At 37.4% G+C, this 24,250-nt stretch overlaps 1 protein-coding gene across 1 annotated transcript in view; it reads left to right on the forward strand.

Annotated features, from left to right (window-relative positions):
• SH3BGRL (SH3 domain binding glutamate rich protein like) overlaps positions 1-22,601 on the forward strand; it is a 56,640-nt gene extending 34,039 nt beyond the window's left edge. The window contains exons 2-4 of the mRNA XM_028522658.2: positions 13,660-13,845; positions 18,998-19,078; positions 20,940-22,601. Coding sequence (XP_028378459.1) covers positions 13,660-13,845; positions 18,998-19,078; positions 20,940-20,972 — 300 coding nt within the window. The 3' untranslated portion in view covers positions 20,973-22,601. The remainder of the gene's footprint in view (positions 1-13,659; positions 13,846-18,997; positions 19,079-20,939) is intronic.
• Positions 22,602-24,250: the final 1,649 nt, after the last annotated feature.

A 24,250-nucleotide genomic window follows, 5' to 3' on the forward strand; every position in this document is an offset into this window, starting at 1 on the left:
TGTACAATGCTGAAAAAACATTCATATAAACAACTTTTAGACTGTTAAACACCATTTAGTACTAAACATTTTTGTGGAGATTCTTGCAAATTCCTTTTAAAAAATGCAATCATCATATGTTGGTGGAAGACCATTTAAAATCCTTTACTTTGAATAATTATAATTGAGAGTTAGCTGAAAGTTGAGTGGGTGTGTTTGTTTTCAGTACAAAACGAATAAAGCCATGCCTACTTGCCTCAGCATATGCCATTAATGAAGCATGCTATTTAGTTACACAAGGTTTTCATTGTTTGGAAAGGTGACTCTGTGGTCTAAAAATCTGACAGGATCATTTGTAAAAATTAGCCAGTTAGATAATGTGTAGAAAGACTTGATACCTCCTGTTATGCATTTGATAGAATAGTAATTTTAAGAGTAAATAAATTGAATTTAAGTTGAATTGGGGCAGTTTGTGACATTCCCATGAATTTGATCAACATGCAAAAGGATTCTGGTTCTTTCTTGCATTTGATGTTTTGCTTCCTGGTCGGTGTTAGGTTGAGATTCTGTCCCTAATTGAGTAATCATTAGCAATAGTTAAACCTTGCTCAATCATTCTTCTTTTTCTGTTGCCACTATAATACCACTCTTGAATTTGAAAAAGCCATTGCTTTAGAATATCTTTATTGTACTGAGAGAGAATTGTTTTAGCAAAGAGATGTTTATTGGGTTGAAAAATGCAATAGAAAATGTGCTCAACAGCCCTGGCTGGTGTGGCTCAGTGGACTCAGTGCCAGCGTGGGAACCAGACAGTCACTGGTTTGATTCCCAGTCAGGGCACAGGCCTGGGTTGCGCACTGGGTCCCTGGTGGGGGGGGGGCGGGCAGATGAGAAGCAACCACATGCTGATGTTTCTCACCTTCTCTTTCTCCCTCCCTTCCCCCCTCTCTAATAATGAACAGATTAAATCTTTTTTTTTCAGTGCAAAACAGCTTCCTTTCCCTTTAAAAAGAGAAATGTGAGCAATGATTAAAATAACACTCAAAAAGAGTAAAGAGAAATGGAAAAATTTTTCTTTCAACCTAGAGTCAGAATTTGCATTTCTGAGAATGTTCATGTGTCTTTGTATATGTGAGTATTGATTGGTCTTTTTTATAAAATGATTTTTGGGACTTTCAGAAATGAAGTCAATGACTCCCTTACTCATTGTTTCACAATATTTTTGGTCTTCCCCTTTTCACAGAAACAAATGTTGGTAGATTTTTACAGTGAACACTAGAAGAGTATAGTGAGTGAGTCTGAGGGTTTGTGGTTCAGATTGCTTTGACTTTGCAATTTTTTTTCATACTGCTGCATATTTATCTGACAGTTGGGAGTGATAAATCTTTCACATTGGGAGCAGTTTAATAGATGCCAGACAAAGTAGCCAATCTAAGAAAAAGAGCAATTTTATAGTATGGGAGGGTGTTTTTCATGGTAATTGACTCTAGGGCTCAAGATATGTATTTAGCTACCATCCCTTTGCTTTATATTTATAGCTCACTTGCTATGGGTCAGATATGATAATAGGCACTGGATAAAATGATGAGCAGGATAAACAAGGCCCTAGCCATGAGAGAACTTATAATTTCCAAGCTAGCCTACTTCGTGGCAGGTAGTGTGAGAGGTATGTTTGCTTCTGTTATGTATACTTTCTGTGTAACTGTTCTTGAAGGTGAGTATTACTCTCAACTGAGTGAGGAATTTGACACTCAAAGAGATTAACCAACTCAACCACACAGGTAATAAATAGAGGACCTGAGATTGAAACCCAAGTCAGTTGCACCGTGTATTAATGATCTCTGTTGTGTAAAAATTATTATATATTTAGAGGCTTAAAACAATACACACTTATTATATCACAGTATCTTTGGATCTGGAGTCCTGGCATAACTCTACAAGATTGCAATCAGTGTGTCAACCAGGACTGGCTTCTCTTCTGCAGGCTCCATTATAGAGGAATCCACTTTCAAGCTCATGTAGTTGTTGGCAGAAATCATTTCCTTGAGACTATAGTACTCATGGTATCTTGCTTCTTCATAGCCAAGAAAGGAGGGAAAGATTTTAATGTGATTCCGCTAGAAAGATAAAGTCTTGGATGACATAGCATCATCACTAGGATGACATCCTATTACCTTTGCCATATTCTGTTGATTGGAAACAAGCAACAGGTTCTGTCCACATTCTAGGGAGGGGATTATACAATGGAGTGAACACCAGGAGGTGAGGATCATGCAGGGCAACGTGAGAGTGTGTCTACCACAGGTTCTATAGTCTGTGCTCTTTCTATGACACTATATTGCCTCTACTAAGAGCTCAACATACATGAATTGATTTTTGAAACATTTAAAAAACTCATAAAACAATATAACACCACTAGAAAAATTTCATGGAGGGAGTCCCATAATCTCATGATTCCACCACAAGTCAATTTGTCTCCTGAGCAAAGTGCTAAGTACTCACTCCTACTCTATGTAAGCAGTCATAATTGTGTTTCAGTTCCTGTCTAGTCTTTCAAAAACATATACTGTTCTTTTTCAAAGAATCATAGTAAACACATGATAGTCTAAACTTATTGTCCACTTATAATATTTTTCTTTGTTGCTACATAATCATATACTAGTCAGTTTCAACGTGTTCATTGTAATCTTTCAAATGACTACAGCATTATTCACCTGAACGTGTCTGAATGGTTGGATATGCAGGCAATTTTCAGTGCTCCGCCACTAAAACAAAAATTCGTCACAATAAAAAATACACCAAAACACTGCATCATCTCTTTAGGCACATGATTTTTACTGCTTTGCATTATTTACTTAAAGTAGGAATCCAGAAGTAAAATTACTTGATTTTTTTATGTGAATGTTTTCATGGTCTGATTTTATTTGACTTTAACTGAATAAACAACCTTCAGAATTGCCAAGGGACTTGATAATGCTGATTGAAATTCTATTATCATTGGAAAGAAGGACAGTACCTTACCTACTCTTAATCATAGAGGCTTGGTAGTATAAAGTAGAAGAAATTATCTTCTCTTCATGGTTATGGACCAGATGTCAGGGTGTTGTTCTATCCTGGAGTTCAAATGAGGACAAAGAATCCCCTCAGGAATTTTCCTTAGTACAAAATGATGTAACTTACATGGATATTTTTCTTGTTTGTAGGACAGTGCCTTCCCTACAATGAGGCAGAGGCTATTCACCTGAGATGTTTCTGAATTTTACATTTCCTTCTGTAAAGGAGCATATTGAACCTAACACATTTATTCAGATGCAATACCCTGTTGTTCAATGTGTCCACTTTAGCAGCACATTTCACAGTAGCCTTCTTGCAGTGGAAAAGGAAAAGAAGAAATAAGCAGAGCCAATATTATACACAGCAGACTAGCTTATATTTGTCACCCAGTTAACTTGAATAAGAACAGATGAATTGCATATTATTTTCTTGTGATTCAAGGACTGATAGTTTGGAGTTGGTGGCTACAGCCCTTTAAAAAAAGTATCTGTTGTGAGCTGGAGAATTTAGCTACCATATTTGGTTCTCATATGCCTGCCCTGTGACCTCACATCAGCCTCTGGGAGGATTTGTGTGTTTTTGCTTATCCTTACATGGGAAAGCTGCCTGGAAAATATGTGTGACCAGAATTAGAAGCCCTGTACTGTTTTCAGGAAGTACAGCTTTAAGGGAAAGCTGTAGTTTCTGAAATTAAGTTTGCTTACTGCCAGAATCTTTTTCATAGAGAGGTAGTGATTTGGAGAGCACCTTGGCTGACTATAAAATTACCAGCATTTTATATCTTTTCACATATCAAGCAAATTCTTTTCTATTATGACAGAGTTCTAAAGGGAATTAAAATCTGTATAGATACTCATTGTATTGAGTTGATAATAATAATGATCAGTGCAGGGAGGTGGAGGCTGGAATGAACTTGTTTCTTTAATTTTAAATTCTTAGTGCAACCTTAGTATGAATTTTTTTGGAAGAGAAGGTCCATATGTGTTAGAGCAGCACCTGTCACAAAAGTTTAGTTTTGATAGTGGACTATAAAGGTTAGTATGATTTGTTTCAAGGAAAACTTTTCCTTTAAGGGGTCTCCCAAAACTACCAGAAGAGACTAAAGTAACTGTTACCCTATTTCTGCCTTAGCTCTCATTTCCTGTTGCCACCTATGGTGAGAAGTCACTGACTCTTCTGTGGAAGCAAAAATGTCCTCACCTTCACAGTTCATTTGTCCAAATATATTCCAGTTTTAAATGGGAATGCAACTTTTTTATTCCAGTAAAGGCAATGGAATTCTTATGAATCACTGCTTCTTCACTGTAACTTCTTCTTACCCAAACTTAAAGTTCCAGGAAGCTTTTATTGCTGGTTGGCATGTTTCTCTGTTTCACTAACACAGAACCTCAGAGTAGGAAAGAATGGAAGGGATCATCCAGGAAAATCTACCTTGTATATAAAACCTTTGAAATAATCAACAGGTTTTCTTGCTCTTACTTTAGGGTAAATTTTGGAATTAATGATACAAAAGAATTCTCAGCCATGTATGCACTAGAGGAGCCATCATTAAGTTGACAGTCTAATTAGCATGAGATAACAAACATGGAGTGCATTACTCTGCAGTGTTGAAGAGGTGCTTTTCACTCTGACAGATCTTGGGCAAGTGTGTGCTTTCGAGAAAGATCCTAATCCCACTTGAGCATTTGTTTCTTTATGTGTGAATCTGGAATGAAAATAGTAACAGCTGCCTTGAAAGATTATTGTGACAGTTAAATAAGATAAGCATGTAAAGGGCTTAATACAGTACCCAGCCCATGGAAAGCACTTAGTAAATAATAATTATTATATTATGCTGTAGAGTGAGATTACATTTAGTGCAATGCAGGGAGGTATCTGGGAAATATGAAATTCTGCAGTCCATTGTTAGCAGGCCCTAAGGTTGGGTTTGTGTGTCCCTTTATTTCCCCTTATTAGTGTAGACCTAATCCATCTACTTCCCTGCAGCGGAAAGATGCCAGACTTTGATTAAGAACTGGCTGGCTGGATTCCATCCCTTAAATTATCTGCTAGTATGGAATTTATAATCTTATAATTATGATTTATAAATTCTTTGAGACCCAAAATAATACCTCTGTTTTATTTTATTTTTATTTGTATCAGGGTCAGAACAATGGCCTTGAGGCCCAGTGGGTACTGAGCAACTGCATCCTTGATTGAGTGGTAGCCCCTAACATTGCCCACACAAGGGTTCAAGATGAATCCTTTCCTAGCAGCAGAGAATCTTAGAGTTGGAACTGGGTATTCCAGTCACTTTTTGTTCTTAATGATGTGGATATTGCTTAAATTGTGTACATACATACTCATTTGAATGATAATGGAAGCAAAAGCATAGTCTGGTCACTAGAATTTAGAATTATATAGTAAGAACACATTGAAAAGTGGTATTAGTCTTTATAAGAGGTTGTCAACCGTATATAAAACTTCTTATGGAAAGTCCATATAAAATATCATGAAGCTGGACAGGGAAAAATAGTGGAACAAACAAGCTTTCGAGTTAGGGACATTGAGGTTTGAATGCTGGCCCTGCCACTCACTAGCTTTGAGACTTTGTGTAAATTACTTAACCCCTTTGAGCCTCAGTATTCTAATCTGTAAAATAGTGGTAATAACATCTATTTTACAGGGTTGTTATGAATATTAAATGATATTAATTGACCATAAAGGTGTGGGTTTATTTCCGGGCTCTCTAGTCTGTTCCATAGGTCTACATGTCTGTTCTTGTGCCAGAACCAGGCTGTTTCTATAAATGGCAGCTACAATTGGCATGACTAATTAGAATATCTGCCTCCTAGTCTTATCTGAACACAGCCACAACTTGAAATTTCTGTGAATTTGGGAATAATTCCTGAGTATCTTCTGATACCCCAAAGTGTCTCTCTATGCTGGATGAACCCAAAGCTTCCGTGAAACCAGAAACTCTAATACTTGTGAAACTTTTGAACTTTAGTCCTACAGGGGTGTCCAACCTTTTGGTGTTTCTAGGCCACACTGGAAGAAGAGTTGTCTTGGGCCACACATTAAATACATTGTGACACATAATCACAAAAATCTTATCAGGTTTTAAGTAAATTTATGATTTTGTGTTGGGCTGCATTCACAGCCACCCTGAGCCACATGTGGGTTGGACACCCCTGTATGGTTGGCTTAATGTAGCTGCTGTGCTACCATGGGTGTGCTAGCAGTGAGATGTTCTTTAGGGCTTTGGAGATTTCTGAGGGTTCTGTTTTCTAATCAACTTTGTTCTAGGATTTCAAAGTGATATTTTATAGAATAAAGACTTACCTTGCTAGTTGGGGATGGAAAAGAGTCTGTGTGCAAATAGTAATTCTAAACAGTTATCTCCCTGCACTCAAATCTTGGGTAAATGGAAGTACATAGGCAGTACATAGGAAGTACATATTGAAAATAACACAGTTATCAGTACTTCAAGAGTGGCAAAAATATCTGATGTTGAAAAGGTGGCTAAGGCATAACTAAAATCCACTAATGGATGGAGTTTTCTCCAATCTATTGCAGAGAACCCATCAATCTGATTTGGTGCACGACATATTTAATACAGGGAATTTCTTTTGAAAATAGATTTCTGGGTAATAGTTCATCTTTGAGCATTCCAGCCCAGTCACCTTCAAAGACTGATGTACATTACTTTTGAATAAGCTCTCATAAGTTGCTGATTATAGCCACGTGACTTTTCTCAAACTGTCCTAGAAAGTATTGTCAGATTTCCAGTATGCTGCAAGAGTTTTCAAAAGAACACTTCGCTTCCTTTATATGGCTGGACTTACTTTCTTGCAGCTTTATTGATGTATAATTGACTTATTTACTTCCTTCTAAAACATAAAGTGTGGAAAGTGGAAAAAATAGTCACTTTTTCAGTGGAGAAACCTGGAAGAGACCATCTTAATGAAGTAATGAAGGTTAACACCACAATTAATAGGTCATGTTGATATAATGTGTCCCTGTTATTTTATGTGAAAGACACTTATTCGCAATCTTCCCAGAATTCCCTAGCTCCAATCTAATCATTGGAAAAAACATCATACAAACCTGAATTGAGGAACATTCTACAAAGTACCTGCTGGCCAGTACTCCTCAAAACTGTCAAAATCATGGGAAAAATGAAAAGTCTGAGAAACTCACAGAGCAGAAGAGACTAAGGAGACATGACCAAATGTAATGTGGTATCTTGAAAAGGATATCTGGAAGGGAGCTTGAAACCAAAAAAGGACATTAGTGGGAAAACTAGTGCAATTCCAATAGTGTGGAGTTTAATTACCAGTGGTGTACCAATTTCCACTGTGAGGTAAGATTATAACAACAGAGGAGACAGAATGACAGCTCTCTGGAAATTTTCTGTACTATAGCTGCAAATTTTCTGCAGATCCAAAACTCTTCCAAAATTGAAGTTTATTAAAATAAAAAAAAAAAAACCATTTTTGGTGGGGCTCAATTTAAAACAACATTTTGATCAATCAGCACTATCTACTTTATGTCCAGCCGGAAGGTGAAAGCACTGTCCAGAGACATAGGCAAAAGGCGTGGCCTATACTTTCAGGTCCTTATCAACTAATTAATTGAAGAGATGAGAATTTGATGTGTGAAGAGATTAGCAAGCATTGGTATTGCATGTATTTGACTAAGCTCTAAAGTTGGTAGTACAGACTGTAGGAAGTCAAAGAGTGAGGGCTGAAGTGGGCAACGAAGAGGCTTCTGAGAGGGGGTGAACTTGGATGAGTGGTTAGAATGGCATCAGTGATGAGAGGGGAGACTTACAGTTGAAGGGAACAGAGAAAAAGTTCGAAGTCTTGAATAGGATAGACTCAGAAGAAAGTAAAGGCAACCTCATCTGGTCTGGGAGAGGGAGGGGAATGCATATCCATAGAAATGTAGCTAGAGTAGGGCCTTTATGCAGAACCTTGAAAATAAGCCTTTGGGTGGGATTGAAACTGGCTACAGGAATCCAGTGTAACAGCAGTAGGGTTGCAGTTTGTGTCAGTTTTGTGGCTTTTAACCCTTGATCAAATCTATGTCTATCATTTATTAACCTGCTAACACTACTCTCGCACGTACATTTGATAACATTATTATAGGGATGAAGGTCACCTGCAAAAAGTAAAGGTAAAGTCATGCTGGTATTCTGGCTTAAAAGGGCTTTTCTTGACTAAAGGGTATGTCAGTTTTGAATAACCTCATCTAAAAGCCTTTTCTTATCTGCAGCTTTTCTCTGTCCATACTCTTTTCCAGAGTTAGAAGGAACTTTAGCCCTTTTGTCTGTTACTGACTCAATTAATGCTTGTTTATACTACCAGGTGAGCAGTGCATTATATTCTGATCATTTTGCTCCTGACAGAGATTGTTGGACTTTTTTCGGTGATAGGTACACTGCTGATTTTAAACAAAAATAAAGAATGGGAAGTGTCTGATGCTTTTGTACTTTCTTGCCTGTTTCTTTGTAAATTTAAAGTACAGAAATCAATACCCTCCACAGCAACCTTGCCCACTGAGAACTATTAGGTGGCTGACTTTTTCACAAAGGGAAAGCATAGGCTGCATTGTTCTCTATGCTGTTAATGAGAAACAAGAAGCCTCATCCATTTTCTTCTGCATACACACTATGCACAAAAAAGTTCACAAGCTGGTGGATTTAGGAATTCATTGGGGTCAACTAGAAATTCAAATTAAATAAATAGGGCTATTTGGAAGACAACATAAGAAATCTCAGTTTTGTTGTCTTTTTAGTCAATGTTATATGGTTTAGAAGGAAATTTTTCACACATGTCAGTCATATCTCCCCAGCTAGAAATGGGGAATTCCAGTATGGACTGCATATAGTGAAAAAGAATAGGGCTTTGCAGTCGGATTTAGATTTGTGTTTTGGTGCAGGCAAGCAAAAGTGATGACTTCGTAGGCAGGTTCCTTAACCTACGTGAACCTCGATTTCCTTTGTTGTAAAATAGGGATCACCATACTATAACCTTTCAGAATTGTGTAAATAGCCTCACAAAAAGTTTGCTACTCAGGAAGCACTCAACAAGTGTTAGTCTTCCTTTCTCTTTAACTTGTGCAAAACTTAACCCAGTACTAATATATAATGAAGTTTGGAAATTTCCTCTTGGATTATCCAGGGAGGCCATTCCTGCTGCTTTTTCATGTGCTCTTGCTAAAGTTTAGGTAGGACCAATGATGGGTGAAATTCTAAGGCAGACAAACTCTACTGTCTTCCTTACCTGTGTCTCTCTAGGCAGTTGCTTCCTCCCCTCCAAACGTGCACACTGCTTGACCTTTCTATGAAGGCCAAGGTAGTGAATCAGTAATATTAGGGTTTAAGGCATCAGAGGACAGAATTTTAAGGTAGGATGGTATTCCCAGAGCTCCATATTTCACAGCCCCCTGTGTGTATATAGAAAGCCATCTCTGAAGAAATGGGAAGGACACTAAAGTTACTTCTAACTCTAAAGGAAAAAGGTATGGGCAGATAAAAGTGCCAGATAACAAAAGGGTGTATAGATGAGGTTATTTAGGACTATTTCATTTATTTAAGAAAAACTTTTTTAACCCAGAAAATGGACATGACTGTATTTTTACTGTGACCACATTAAGACATACCTATTTTTGAGAAACTACCATTATCTAATTTCTCCTCTTTGCATACCAGGCTCTGCTTTTGAAATTACTTGGGCCTTAACATCTCTTTTGATGCAGTTAGAATTGAAACTAAAGCTTTGGCTAGTGTGGCTCAGTGGCTTGAGTTGCGGCCTGCGCACCAAAGAGTCACCATTCGATTCCAAGTCAGGGAGCATGCCTGGGTTGCCAGCCAGATGAGATCCCCAGTAGGGGGCGCGTGAGAGGCAACCACACATTAATGTTTCTCACGCTTTCTCCTTCCCTCCCCCTCTCTAAAAATAAATAAATAAAATCTTAAAAAAAAAAAGAATTGCAACCAAGCAGGAAATGATAACAGTAGATTCTTTTTTCTTTTGGCAGCAAGAAAGTAGCAAAACTTAGATTGTGTTCTTTTGCTGTCACATTTTGGAACATCTATCAGGAGACAACTCTAGGGAGGTGTAGGTAGATAGAGATGAGAGAACAATGAAAACAATTTTTTATTGTTCACACTATTATAGATGTCCCCCATCCCACCCCCACCTCTGCCCTCTTCACCCTGCCCCTGCACCCCACCCTGCCCCTGCACCCCACCCTGACCTTCAAAGAAAATTCTTAATAGTCATCTTATCCCAGATTTGTTGCAGACTTGCAGGTAAAGAGCTGTGAATTGTAAGTTTTACATGGCTGATTGTGATCAAAGCATTTTTCAAACTATTGCAAAACAGACAAGTTGAAAACAAGTGCCTCTTGCTGTGGTTATTCCATTGGATTAAGCAATAGGAAGCCAGTGGCTTCCAGACTCCTGACAGTATTCATTTAAAAACACACAGAGATGGCTTTGGGCACAAAAGGACTATGCAGGGGCCACACTGCAGTGAGCCGATGCCAAACAGACTAACTGCGGATGCAGATTTGATTTTCCTTTTAGATAGATTTTGTAAGTAGATTAGAACATGAATAAAAAGGCAGATTTAAATGCTATTTATTCACTCTCCTTTACCCCACTGTTAAATCCTTAGGCACAGACTAGGCAAAAACAGGCTTATTATTTTCCTGTAAAGTAGAGTAGCCCTTCTTAGGGGTTAGTGTTTGAAATAAACAGAACCAATGGGAGGAAATCTATGTATCTGAACTTGTCATTGCAGAAGTTGACTAGGTAACACATTATAACCTGTGGAAAATGACAAAATGCATACCCATACGCTTATTTATTCATTAAAAGGCCTTAAGTATGTAAGAATTTAGTCACAGAAATTGTGAGCGTCCGTTTAGAATGTTTCCAATTTTGTTTTGTACTAGTAATACCTTCATTGCTCTAGTGCAATATGCTATCGCATTTGTTCAGTTTTCACAGGTGGCCAGTTATGTTAAACTTTACATCATCCTTTCACTAAAACAAAACATTGAATTCATGGATGTAGTATGTAGCATTTGTGCTATCATTATTAAGCTTTGTCTAAGTGGCATAAATAATAGCAATGAGTGCTTGCTCTCCCTTCTGTATTTTGCCCTCACTGGCTTTGACATTCAGTAGGCCCATCTCACCTAACTACTTTGTATGGATAACTGTCTTGGATTCATATTTAAACACCATGTTGTAATTGGATTTTTTAAAGATTTTATTTTATTTTTAGAGAGATGGGAAGAGAAGGAAAAAGAGAGAGGGGAAGAAGAAAGAGAGGGAGAGAACCATCCATGTGTAGTGGTCTCTCATGCGCCCCCTACTGGGGACCTGGACCACAACCCAGTCATGTTCCCTGACTGGGAATTGAACCTGAGACCCTTTCCGTTCACAGGCTGGCACTCAGTCCACTGAGCCACACAAGCCAGGGAAAGCTTTTTAATTTATGTCTAATCCTTACCACTAGGTTGTAATCCTGTGTGAGGATTTCTGCTATTTTTCTTCAGACGTTTTAGAGAACCTCAAATAAAATTTTTACACATGTAACAGGCACCCAAGAAACAGTGTTGAAATGGCTACTAAATATAATTTTGGGTAATCCTTTTAGATTTCAGTGCACTATAGTTGGAACCACTTGTCAGTGTTCATTAAAGCATCAGGTGAGACAGTGTGCCAGAGGTTAATTATACAACAAGATGAAAACCCCACCTTCATTAAATGTTTTATGGTAGACTCACACTTTCATGAAGAAGACTCTTGTTTTCCCATTTGAAGCATAATAACAAGTTTCATTCTTTTGACATTTGAACATTTACACTGGCCTGTTCTAAAGCACATACCTTGTCAGCTTCCTTCCTTTAAAAGAAACACACAAGGAATTTACTGAGGCTGGAGAGTAGCTGTTTTCCTCCAGACAGCAGTTTCTCAGTAGCTCTGCTTTGTGTCTTTGGAGGGAAAGATACCTGGAATTTCCAACCCTAACATGTGGACAGAAATAACTTATCAATAACCTTTTAACACCAAAATATTTTTCCTGTAGGAAATACAAATTATATTCCTTTGTGAACTCTTATAACACCCATCCCTAATTATTCAGTCACATGTATGTTATATTTAGGACTGAAATTTTGATTTCATAAGATAAGAAGGAAATAAAAATTGTCTTGTTGCAAATTGTGCTGGTAACTGATCTTTAAAGAAGGGCATTCTATCCTCTGATCTAAATAGCCTATGCAAATTTCAGTTCTTATTGGGAGAAATTGAGAGAATTTTTTTCTTTGGGGTTACATGATGAGAGAGAAAATTACTGGCACACAATCACAAGCAAGATAGGACAAAAATACAACCTATGTGTATGCATATGTATCTTGGGGGGTGTAGGTCCAGAGAGGACATAACTGTGTGGAAGTTTTTTATTAGCATTTTTATTTCCATTGGGAGGGCTGCTTCTTTTGAGTTTATGTTTCTGATGATGCTACTCTATGTGTCTTTTTAGTGTAACTCCATGAGGAAATGTTTGATTATGCTTTGCATCTTATAAATGTTAAGTAAGAGTTTCAAATTTGGATAAATTATCATAGATGTGTGAATTAAGGTTCTCAAAAAATGCAAAATAGAGGAGAAGCCTAACCTAAAGTATTAATTTTAGTATTTTAAAACTCTCCTCTGGGTATGATTCAGAGACATAAAAATGTATTAATCTCTACCTGTTAGCCTAGCTAAGGAAGTGGCACAGGTGCACATGAAAGATACTTAGCAACACATATTAAGGACTAAAAAGTGGTACAAGTATATTCCAAACATACCGTATTTTGCCATGTATAATGCACACTTTTTTGTCCAGATATTTGAGGGAAAACTAAGGATGCACATTATAGATGGGTTGTACTAAATCTGTATCTATATAAATGTTTTTTTATTTTATTTATGCTTATGTTTTAAAAATGTAACTCTAGAAAGCAATAATGATATCCATGTTCAAAAATAAGTGCTAAAATTTCTTTATAATACAAAAACAAGTTATCTAAATAGAAATAAATAACAAATTAAAAAAATTAAAACAAAAGATTGTTTTCCTGAAAGTTTGGGCTAAAAACATGGGTGCACATTATGCATGGCAAAATAGAGGAAAGATTCATTTCTGTTCACTGCATGATGCTTGTTAAGACAGCTAGCAGACTTTGTTTGTGAAGACTTTCAACGGGAGCTGAAACTAAGAAAAGCCTGTAGGTAATCAGAAAACAAATCCTCACACTATTCATACTGTGGAGTTAACTGCATTTTAGGTTACTGATATGTATCAGCCTTACTTTTTCATCATTAGATGTGGGAATTTTCAATGCAAAAAAAGCAAAAGGTTGACAAAAGCATCTGTGGTCTGAGAGCTCTTCAATCCACCTGAGACATTGTTAACAGCAAAATAACAGAGGGAAAATCATGTATCTTTTGTGAAACTGCAAATCTTCACCCTGGTCTACATTTATTTAGGCTAGTTCACAAACACTGACTTCTTTTGAATTTGAAAATAATAGAAGCTGTTTGTTCAACAATACACTTTCTTGTCCTTTGGGCCCTAGATTAAGAAGAAACAGCAAGATGTGCTTGGTTTTTTAGAAGCTAACAAAATAGGATTTGAAGAAAAAGATATTGCTGCCAATGAAGAAAATCGGAAGTGGATGAGAGAAAATGTACCTGAGAACAGTCGACCAGCCACAGGATACCCCCTGCCACCTCAGATTTTCAATGAAAGCCAGTACCGTGGGGTAAGGAATCCGCTTAAATTCTTGGGATTTTTTTGTTTGGTTGGTTTTGAAAGCGATTGCCTGAAATCCATCCTATCCATGTCAGCCCCTTGCCCAGACCTGCACACAGTCATTTCTCCTGTTCATTCTCTTCATCTGTACTAGACAGCTGAGATATTTTCCCTGGATGGGAAGGCAAACGAATGAGTCATCCACCAAAAATTATCTGCAAATGCATAAATACAGACCTTGGGCATATAGTTTTAAATTTCTTCATCTGAATTCCAACTACAACAATTATATGATTGTTTCTTGTATGTCTATGAAGGAGTCTCTGAAAAGAGGTCAGCCATTTGACTTATTTAGATTCACATTAGTTACCAAAAAAGAGGAATGTCTAATTTTCTGCTTGAAGCTAGTAATACTTTTATTCTGCTATCATTAATGAATGTTGTTAAAATTTTAATTTAGCTCACTGGACTTATGTAAGGCACGATGGGGGGGTTACTTTTGCCTTGTGACTGGTGCTTTCAGGTATTCCATCTCATGTAGTCTTCATTTAAACCATTGGGTATTTTCCTTCATTCTTTCTTCACTGTATATTTAAGTACCATTTGTAGTTTATGGCCATTCTATGCACAGTGGCAAGTACAAATATAAATAAAACACAGCTGCCTCTCTTAAGGAGATGGTTAGGAGTGGGGTGGGGGAAGAGTCATACATATCTGAAACAATCAGAGAGTGGTTATATAGTCATCATACAGAAAGCATAGGTAAGAGCCATCAGAATGTCCAGTAAAGAATTGTTTGCATTGCTCTATTCTCAGAATTAGCATGACCGAGGAACAAATGTTTTCAGAGCCAGCCATCCAAATCTTCCAGCTCATAGGTTTATATGGGAGTGAGACAGACACTTTTTGGTGGGGATCTTTTCACATACCAATCCAAAGCATCTAAGAGACAGGTATAGCAAATTTTAGAAGTTCATAGGCACAAAAGTGTGTGTGTGAATTGAATTTGTCAGTTCTGAAGAGGGGAGCCTGAAAATTTCATGTTTTTACAGACACACCAACGTGTAAAGATGTTCTCTGTAGATAAGGAAAAGGCAATTACACTGTCCATTTAGATAGCGAAACTTCCTTTCCTCTATACATGAAATTTCTGAAAATTGGTGAATCGGAGGGGTTGGAAGAGGCCTCAGAGTTCATACAGTCCAACCTAAACCAGCATATATTGTCTTAACCTCTCTCTCTTGTAAAGAAGACATTTGAATTTGTTTGACTTTAGAAAACAAACACATTTTGGATTATAAGGGTAACTTTGAGAAAGTGTATTTATTTGGTTTGTTTCTCCTTTGGAAACCACACTGCAAGGGAATGGAGTATGGAAATAAAGCAAGTAGCACTAAGAAGTGGGAAAATGGAAAGGAAGGGGTAGGAGGTCAGGCTCAACCACACAAATAAACATTGTGTGTTTGCTGTAGCAGGCACTGAGTTAGGAGTTCAATAGCAATAAGAATGAAGATTTGTCCCTATACAGGAACTTAGAAGAATATATAGCAACCATTCATACAGGACATATTACATGTCAGCTATTGTGCTACATGTTTTATGTGCATTATGTCAGTCAGTTCTCATGCTAATCTCATGAGGTAGGTATAGTTATTCTTACTTTAAATAGATGAAGAAATTGAGGCCTAGAAGAGTTTAACTGACTTCCTAATCACACAATTAATAAGTGATGCACCTAGAATTTAAACCTAGATTTCTCTTACTCTGAAGCTATTACTCTTTCTATTAAATCACTGCATTATTCATTTCCCCGCTTACTCAAAGTTCCCATTTTCATTCTTTTCTGGCTCCATGATGTATTGTGGGGGAGGGGGGTGTCTGACTTCAGCAAATGACTTTTCCTAATCTCCATTGCCTGGTGGCTACCTATTAGGTTTGGCTGATAATAGGGCATACTGGTTGGAAGAGTAGAGGACAGCAGGAGAGGAAAGGCAAAGAACGCCCCTCCTTTCTATCTGGAGGGTCCACGACAGTGGTCGAATCTCCTTTATGGTAGTGGTTCTACCAGGTACCTCAGTTCCTGGGTCCTGTAATACCATCTTCTCCACCTTTTCCTTCTGCCCTAGATCTGGCAGCAGCTTCCTGCCATTACTAATCTCTGGGTTGCCTCACCATCACTTGTCTGACTTTCAGTTTTTCAGTCTTCTGTAAGTAGCTCTTAATATGAAATTCCCCATTTAAACTCTCTCAAGGCTCCTCCATCTTGGCACTACTGACATCTTCAGTTGGACAATTCTTTGTTGTGGGCAGCTGCCCTGTACGTGATAGGATGTTTAGCAGCACCCCTGGATTCTATCTTGGAATATCAGTAGGACTCTCACAGTTGTGAAGAACCAAACATATCTCCAGACTTTGCCAGATGTCCCCGTGGGAAAAATTACCTCCCGTTGAGAAACACTCAACTATGGTGGCTGAGGTTCTTATTTCCAGACTGAAATGTGACAGAAACAACTACCCTCCTTACACATGTGAGGCTCTGATATAGATGACGCAAAATTTATAATGTAATGTTTGTTCCAAAAGACCTTATGCTAGGTATATGAAGAAGTAAAAACACATTTCCATGAAATGACAAATAATATGATACCACTGTATAGTAGAATACATTGTGGATTAATGTTATTGGAATCCCAGAGGCATAACTAAATTATCTTTATTTTTTTCCCAAGAGAATTCCTATTTCAGAAGCAGACTATGTCACAGTCTGTTTTGTTTACTCTTGTATTCTTATCACCAAGAACAATGACTGGAATGTAGTAGTTGCTCAATACATATTTGTGGATTTAACTATTTAATCTGGCTTAATTGAGAAACTAATCTTTTCTCTCAGAATCACAAACCTGATTGTGTTTACTGAGTCCAAGGCCAATAAAAGATCATGTATTTTGATTCTAAAACACTTGAAAGAAAGACAAGAGTCCCTTGCCTAGTACTGTCCCCACCCCCTCCCACATTTGGTTGTTTTTTATTCATCAGGGTATGCAAGAAATTTTTCTATTTTTTAATTGTTCACATTTTTTAAGCCTTTTTTTTAAAGATTTTATTTATTTTTAGAGAGGGAAGGGAGGGAGGGGGGAGGGAGAGAGAAAGAGAGAGAGAGAGAGAGAGAGAGAGAGAGGGAGGGAGAGAGAGAGAAACATCAATGTGCAGTTGCTGGGGGTTATGGCCTGCAACCCAGGAATGTACCCTGGCTGGGAATCGAACCTGGGACACTTTGGTTCCCAGCCCGCGCTCAATATTGTTCACATTTTTAAAATCAGATTTCAATAAAGCAGAGGGCATTTTTTCTTTCACATGGATTTAAAGGCTGACATGTATTGTTTTTGTTGTTTTACTATTAGTAAGAAATGTCTCTTCTATGACTGTTGGATTTTTGAAACTAGCATTTTGAGGTTACTTCCAAGTAGTTGAGTGTAGACATGATCTATACTGTTTGTTTACCTTGAGGAGCTTATAGGCCACGTGTCTCAGTATGGAGCTGGTATCAAGATCCAATTAGTTTTACTTTTGAACAGTGAGCTGAAAGAGTATAGGAGGCTACTCGTATATGCTTCCATGTTGTTTAGGGGTTATTCCTTTGCCAGCATCTAGGGTACACAAAAAGATACTTTGTGTCAATACTTGTGGAGATTTCAGTGACCCTAAACAGTTCTGACTCTGTTAGAAAGAATCTGTAAATAAGAGAGAAATTCTGATGTTTCTTGGGGTGTGGTCACTAATAGTTTGAGAGGCTCTAAAATTCATACCTCCAGCTCCTCCAGGTGTGAGCAAATTATGAGTGCTTTCTACCTGTAATTAAACCTGACTTTATTAGAGCAAATGTTACAGGTATCTATTCAAATTCACTGAGAGCATTTGAGTTTGAAAACTGGTTGCTAAATTGCTGGCTAAATTTTATTTGATTAAAATTTATCTAAAACTTTATCTAAATCTGTCTGTTTTTTTAAAAATATTTTATTTATTTATTTTTTAGAGAGGGAAAGGAGGGAGAAAGAGAGAGAGAGAGAAACATCAATGTGCAGTTGCTGGGGGTCATGGCCTGCAACCCAGGCATGTACGCTGACTGGGAATCGAACCTGCGACACTTTGGTTCACAGCCCGAGCTCAATCCACTGAGCTACGCCAGCCAGGGCTAAATATGTCTGTTTTAAATCAAACAAACTAAAGCCAGGTATAGACCATGGTTGTGTTTTCAAAGCAAGTGGGCTATTGATTATGTCATAATCAAATTTAGGCAATTCTGCTTGTTACTTTTGGAGCCTACTTAATGGCTTAGATCGGGGGTGTCAAACTCATTTTCACCAGGGGCCACATCAGCCTTGCAGTTGCCTTCCAAGGGCCAAATGTAACTTTAGAACTGGATAAATGTAACTACTCTTTAACTAGAGGCAAGGAGCTCGGGTGCTGCCACAGGGTAGAAACAAGGTGCCAGGCCAGATAAAACAAGGTGGAGGGTCAGATTCAGCCCTGGGCCTTGTGTTTGTCACCTGTGTCTTAGAGGATAACAGTGGAAAGAAAGCCCAAACAACTTTAGTCACTTGAGGCTTTTTTTGACTCCCTGGATAGAAGCCTTTTAGTAACACTTGCTCTTCTGGTCATAGTTCATGAAAATCACATTGTCTTCCTCCAAATGCAGCACAGATTTACTATTCTTATGGCCTCAGCTATATCTACCTAATATCTGGGCTACCATGGGTGGTGAGGACACCTTTATTTTAATAATAATGGAAGAGAAATAATGGGAAACTGGAACAACAAACTCCTGCCAGACCATGCAACCTCTTACTGGCAAATAGTTGGTTGCTTTGGGCTGTGGAGAAAGCTGCTTGTCCAGAGACATATTTTAATTCTATGTGATATGGAATAAGCCATGTTGCAGTTTCTGCCCCACAGAACCGCATATCTCTTAACGTACATTAAATGAGATCCAATAAGCCTTGCCTCTTCGTTATCCTTTCTGAACTTCTGGCATTATGGAACTTAGTGAGACTGCTGCTACCAAGGAGGTTGACTAGTCAAGCTATTTTGAATAAATGTCCTTGTTTTCTCTCATTTATTTGATTGCATATTGCTAATTTTTTTTGCCTTTTCCCCCTACCAAGGACTATGATGCCTTCTTTGAAGCCAGAGAAAATAATGCAGTGTATGCCTTTTTAGGCTTGACAGCCCCACCTGGTTCAAAGGTATGATTTTCCTGCTTTATAGGCCACTTTATTTCTGCTAAGTTTTTAAATCAGTAAGATTTCCACCTTTATTAAGTACTCATGTTAAGCCAGAGGTCTTGCAATATAACAAAGAAAATTTCCCCGGACTGCATGCACTTCACCCCTAATAGGACAGTCAGATCCACATAATGAAATATGTAAGTATGTGAGTAAGAGGTAAATACAGTGACTTCTCCATCAAGCTATTAAAGGCAGCAAATTTCTGATTGACCCATTCACAAATAGGTGGTAAGTATTTTAAAGACTCTGTTATTCTAGCTGTCTTTTACGGTTCTACATTGACATAAAGCACCTTAGTTCATGGTAATCTTCTCGGGCAGCCATTTATCGTCTTTGTGTGAGGCAAATGTTACAGTCATCTATTCAAATTCACTGAGAGCATTTGAGTTTCAAAACTGGTTGCTAAATTGCTGGCTAAATTTGGGGCTTTTTCTCTGCCAACAACAAATTAATTTTTCAAGTGGCGGTGTTCCCATGGAGACCACATAAAGAAAAGAATCAAAAATTAAATTGCCTGTATAATGAAATGTCTCAGAGCCATGGACTTTAAATGCTTCTTTGGCTTTTACCACAGGTCTTCACCACATTGGCTGGCTTGATCAGAATATGTCCCCTGTTCTATCAGTTTACATTTTGCCATTAGGAACTGATTTTATGTTAAACAGTTTCATTGAATTCCATCCCCTTCTCCAGTTTGAGAGTCTATGTTATTGTCCGTGTTCTTACTACCAACCATTTACTAGCATGGTTATCTGACAAATTGTGAAATTCTGTTTCCTCACCAAACTTTCTTAAAATTACTTATTTTAGGCTTCTGTGTAATTTAAGTCATAAGAAATGTTAGGTAAGGCATTTTTATTTAAATAAGTTAGTAAAACCCATGTTAATTCATTGATGTCAGTACAAATTTAGGAAGTATGAAAGGAATAATAGTCTGTTTCCTGTGACAATGACAGCCTCTCCTTCAAGTAATAGTAGGAGGCCTTAAACAAAAACTAAGCAAACAGCTAGAACAGGAACAGAATCACAGAAATGGAGATCACACGGAGCGTTATCAGTGGGGAGGCGGAGAGGGAAGAATGTGGGGGGAGGTACAGGGAATAAGAAGCATAATTGGTAGGTACAAAACAGACGGGGGGGGGTAAGTTAAGAATACTTCGGGAGCTCTGGCTGATGTGGCTCAGTGGATTGAGCGCTGGACTGCAGACCATAGAGTCACTGGTTCAATTCCCAGTCAGGGCACATGCCTGGGTTGTGGGCCAGGTCCCCAGTAGGGGACATGTGAGAGGCTTAACCATTTGATGTTTCCCTCCTCCTCTTTCTCCCTCCCTTCCCCTCTCTCTAAAAAAAAATAAATAAAATCTTTTAAAAAAGGATAGTATGTGAAATGGAGAAGCCAAAGAACTTATATGTACAATCCATGGACATGAACTGAGTGGGGCGGGGGGGTGCAGGTGGGAGGGGGTGGGCAAGGTGGAGGAAAATGGGGGATGGGATAGCTGTAATAGCATAATCAATAAAATATACTTAAAAAATGTAGGAAGCCTTCATTCCTTTTGCACACAAGCACAACAACAGTAAGGCAGTTGATCTGATAACTGGGACAGCTATTAAGTAACTACCGAGCGGTACAGTACATAGTTTAGATAAGTTGCACAAAGGATGATTCATGTCCCATGAAGGACAGTCATTTCTGAGGGCCACTTTCTGCTTTTCACTATTCTTAGTACTTTAAGCTAATATAGTCCAACCAAAATACATATGGGTGTCTGCTTTGTGATATTTAAATCTAACTGTGTTGTTTGTTTTTTCATTTCAGGAAGCAGAAGCTCAGGCAAAGCAGCAAGCATGAACCTTAAACATTCTGCCTTAAGCATCCTGGAAAAGGAGTCTCCATTGTTTTTTATAAAATAGCAGAATTATCTTGGCTTCAAAAGAAATAGGCTAGTGTTGAAATAATAGATTAGTTGGTGTTTTTGCATGCAAACAATCAAAATGAATACATAATTAAATGTGAATGTTATGATGAGGAGAATGCCAGATGAACGTAAAAATTTAAGTAGCTGTCGTGGAATAGTTTTGTTATCTGCCAAGGCATTTTATATACTGCAATGATTTTAAAAAGCAAACACTTGTGTACTTTGTTGGTATTATTATTGCAGCTTAAGTATATCTGTAGCTCTACATTGAAGAATTTAAAAAGGAGAGAGAAAGAATCTGTCTTTTGTTTCCAAATTGCCTCATTAATTTTAGTGAACAAAAACATGTACCTTTTTGATGTGACGTTATTGTGACTAAACCGTAGTTGCGGGTAATGTTTATGATATGGCAGACGTTGTAATTTCCTATAGTAATTATAACATTCCCATTCTTTTGTAGTTGAAACTTCTGTGTACTGAACCACAGGTTTTCTAGGCTTCTAAATGTAGTCTTTCATTGCATATTTCAGTGATCAGAACAGATGACCCCCCCCACACACACACATACCAGACACATTCAGTTTACAAGTTTCTTGCTTAACTACACAGCTATGATGCAATCATGTTTCAAAGTTGCTTGGCCCAGGGTACTTATGTATGTTACAGAAGTGGGATGGTAAGTATGTTTAAAGTGGCACCCTTTTGTAAAGACCTCAGACTTTTAATTAACTGTTATAAAATCGGTTTGCATCCATTGTCCAAGACTATTTTGGAGAGGTCTTTGCCAAAAGTATCTTAGTGGTTTCCCCCTTTTAAAGCAAATTGTGATTACAAGTGCCAATGTCTCTCAGATATTTGATCTTTTCATTTCAACATGGCCATATACTGTATGAATACATTAATCTAAGTATAGAGAATATTTTTGATGCCTCTATTCCAGCAAATAGTGCAAGTATCAGAGAAAAAGGTCATTTTTTTAAAAATGTTAATTCTAAAACCTTCTAAGACAGGAAATATCATGGCCTTAATCACTCACCCAGACGATATGCATATTGTACTTTAGTTCCACACTACTTTATTAATAAAACACCTTTTTAAATTACATTATCATATCATATTTGATGTATTCAAGTCTGTGCTCTTTGGTAAAATCAGCACATAATGAAGACATGGCTTTGATTACTGAGATTGAAACTTGACATGATGCTTTAAAATAAATTCTGTGCTTTTAGGAAATATAAGTTATGTGTTCCTGGGGATTCTAAAGAGGGTACTAGTAATTTTAGATGTGTAATGAATGTTGTTTTCAGAGAGTGGGGAAGGATAAAGGAGATAACAAATAAAACAATTTAAATGGAATTTCTAAATTTTCTGTTTAGGGTCCTGAATTTTGCAATATACACTGAAGTCAAAGAAATATTCCATTGTTTTGTGTACAAGAATATGCTCTGGAAAACTCTAGAGAAAACAGGGTGCTTTGTAATAGATTCTGGAAAAATGTGTAAAAAATTGGTCAATATTTTTTCCTGAGCTTTATTAAATGCTGATGATGCTACTTGCAATAATCTATGTGGACATTTTTACTTTTATTTTAGTATCCAATAAGTCAACACTGTCAAAAACAGTCTTCAAAAATAGATGACCTTTTTTAGAAATTTATGTCTACTAGAATATACCTTACAATTAACATATATGTATATTTAAAGTAAAAGGTTGAATTGAGTCTTCCTAAATTGACATATTTCATTTTGTCAGCTGAGTAGTATATGTTTGGTAGATATAATAAAATGAAGTGAAATTCTGAATATTAAGGTGAGTTTTATAAAGAATTTTCACAGAATTTGCTGCAAAATATAACTGCTGCTACTTGTATTACTTTTGGCATCTTTCTGTTTGTAGCTCAGAACTGCTAATACTTTTTTTAAAGATTTTATTTTTAGAGAGAGAGGAAGGGAGGGAGAAAGAGAGGGAGAGAAACATCAGTGTGCGGTTGCCTCTCGTATGCCCCCCACCGGGGACCTGGCCTGCAACCCAGGCATGTGCCCTGACTGGGAATTGAACCAGCAACCCTTTGGTTCGCAAGCTGGCACTCAATCCACTGAGCCACACCAGCCAGGACTGAGACCTGCTAGTACTTTATTTTCCTTTTTTTGAGGTTAATTGCCCTTAAAGAACATGACCTTTAGGCAGATTTGCATTTTCACCAAACAATGCAAATTGGTTGTTGGCTGTATTGTTAAGTGCCAACACTCCTCTGGGAATCTGAGTGTACAGGGGAAACAGAATTTTGAAACAGATTGTTACTTACTTACTTGGAAAGTCTAAATGCAGTGAATTTTGTGGAGACAGGTTTCACTGCATATATTCCATTAATTCAGCAAAAGAAACAAGAAAGGTTCACATGGATTTTATTACTCAGCTGTGGATGTTGAAAATATAGAAAGATTGGCATTGATGTTTTTTCTGAGTAAAATAAATTGGTATATTTTTAAAAATTCCACTATAGCTTCAATTTGAACCTTCACATTTTTAAAATTTGAACCTTCTAATTTTCCACCTCCAACTTCTCTACCTCATCTTTTAATATTATCAGTTGTCTCCTTTTATTAGGCAAACAAAAATTGGATTTCTACCAAAATAGTAACCATACTGTTTATACAAAGTTTATTTTAATGTAATTTCCTTTTTAACACCTTCATTGAACTATAATTCACATACCTTAAAATTTACCCATTTAAAGTGTACAAATGAAGACTTTTAGTATATTGTGAGTTGTACAACTATCACAATTTAAGTTTAGAAGATTTCATCACCCAAAAAATAAACTTTGTATTAATTAGCAGTTATTCCCCATCCCCTCCTCCCTAAGCCCTATGCAATCACCAGCCAGGGCAAGAACTTTTAATAATGAGGAAACATAACAACTCAATAAAAAACTGGACACAAACTTGAGCAGGTATTTCCCACACACACAAAAAAAAATGTGAGTGGCAAATAAAAAGATGTTCTGCATCATTAGTCATTAGAAAAATGCACACCTAATCAAATCTTTACAATCAAAAGGCTGACTATGCCAAATCATATGTGGAGGATCTGAAACTGTCCTACACTGCTGTTGGGAATGTAAAACGGTACAACCATTTTGGGGAACTGTTTGGCAGATTCTTAAAAAGCTAAACATCCCTGGCTGGTGTGGCTTGATGGATTGAGT

The sequence above is a fragment of the Phyllostomus discolor genome, chromosome X (genome assembly GCF_004126475.2).
Source record: "Phyllostomus discolor isolate MPI-MPIP mPhyDis1 chromosome X, mPhyDis1.pri.v3, whole genome shotgun sequence".
In the NCBI taxonomy this organism is placed as follows: domain Eukaryota; kingdom Metazoa; phylum Chordata; class Mammalia; order Chiroptera; family Phyllostomidae; genus Phyllostomus; species Phyllostomus discolor.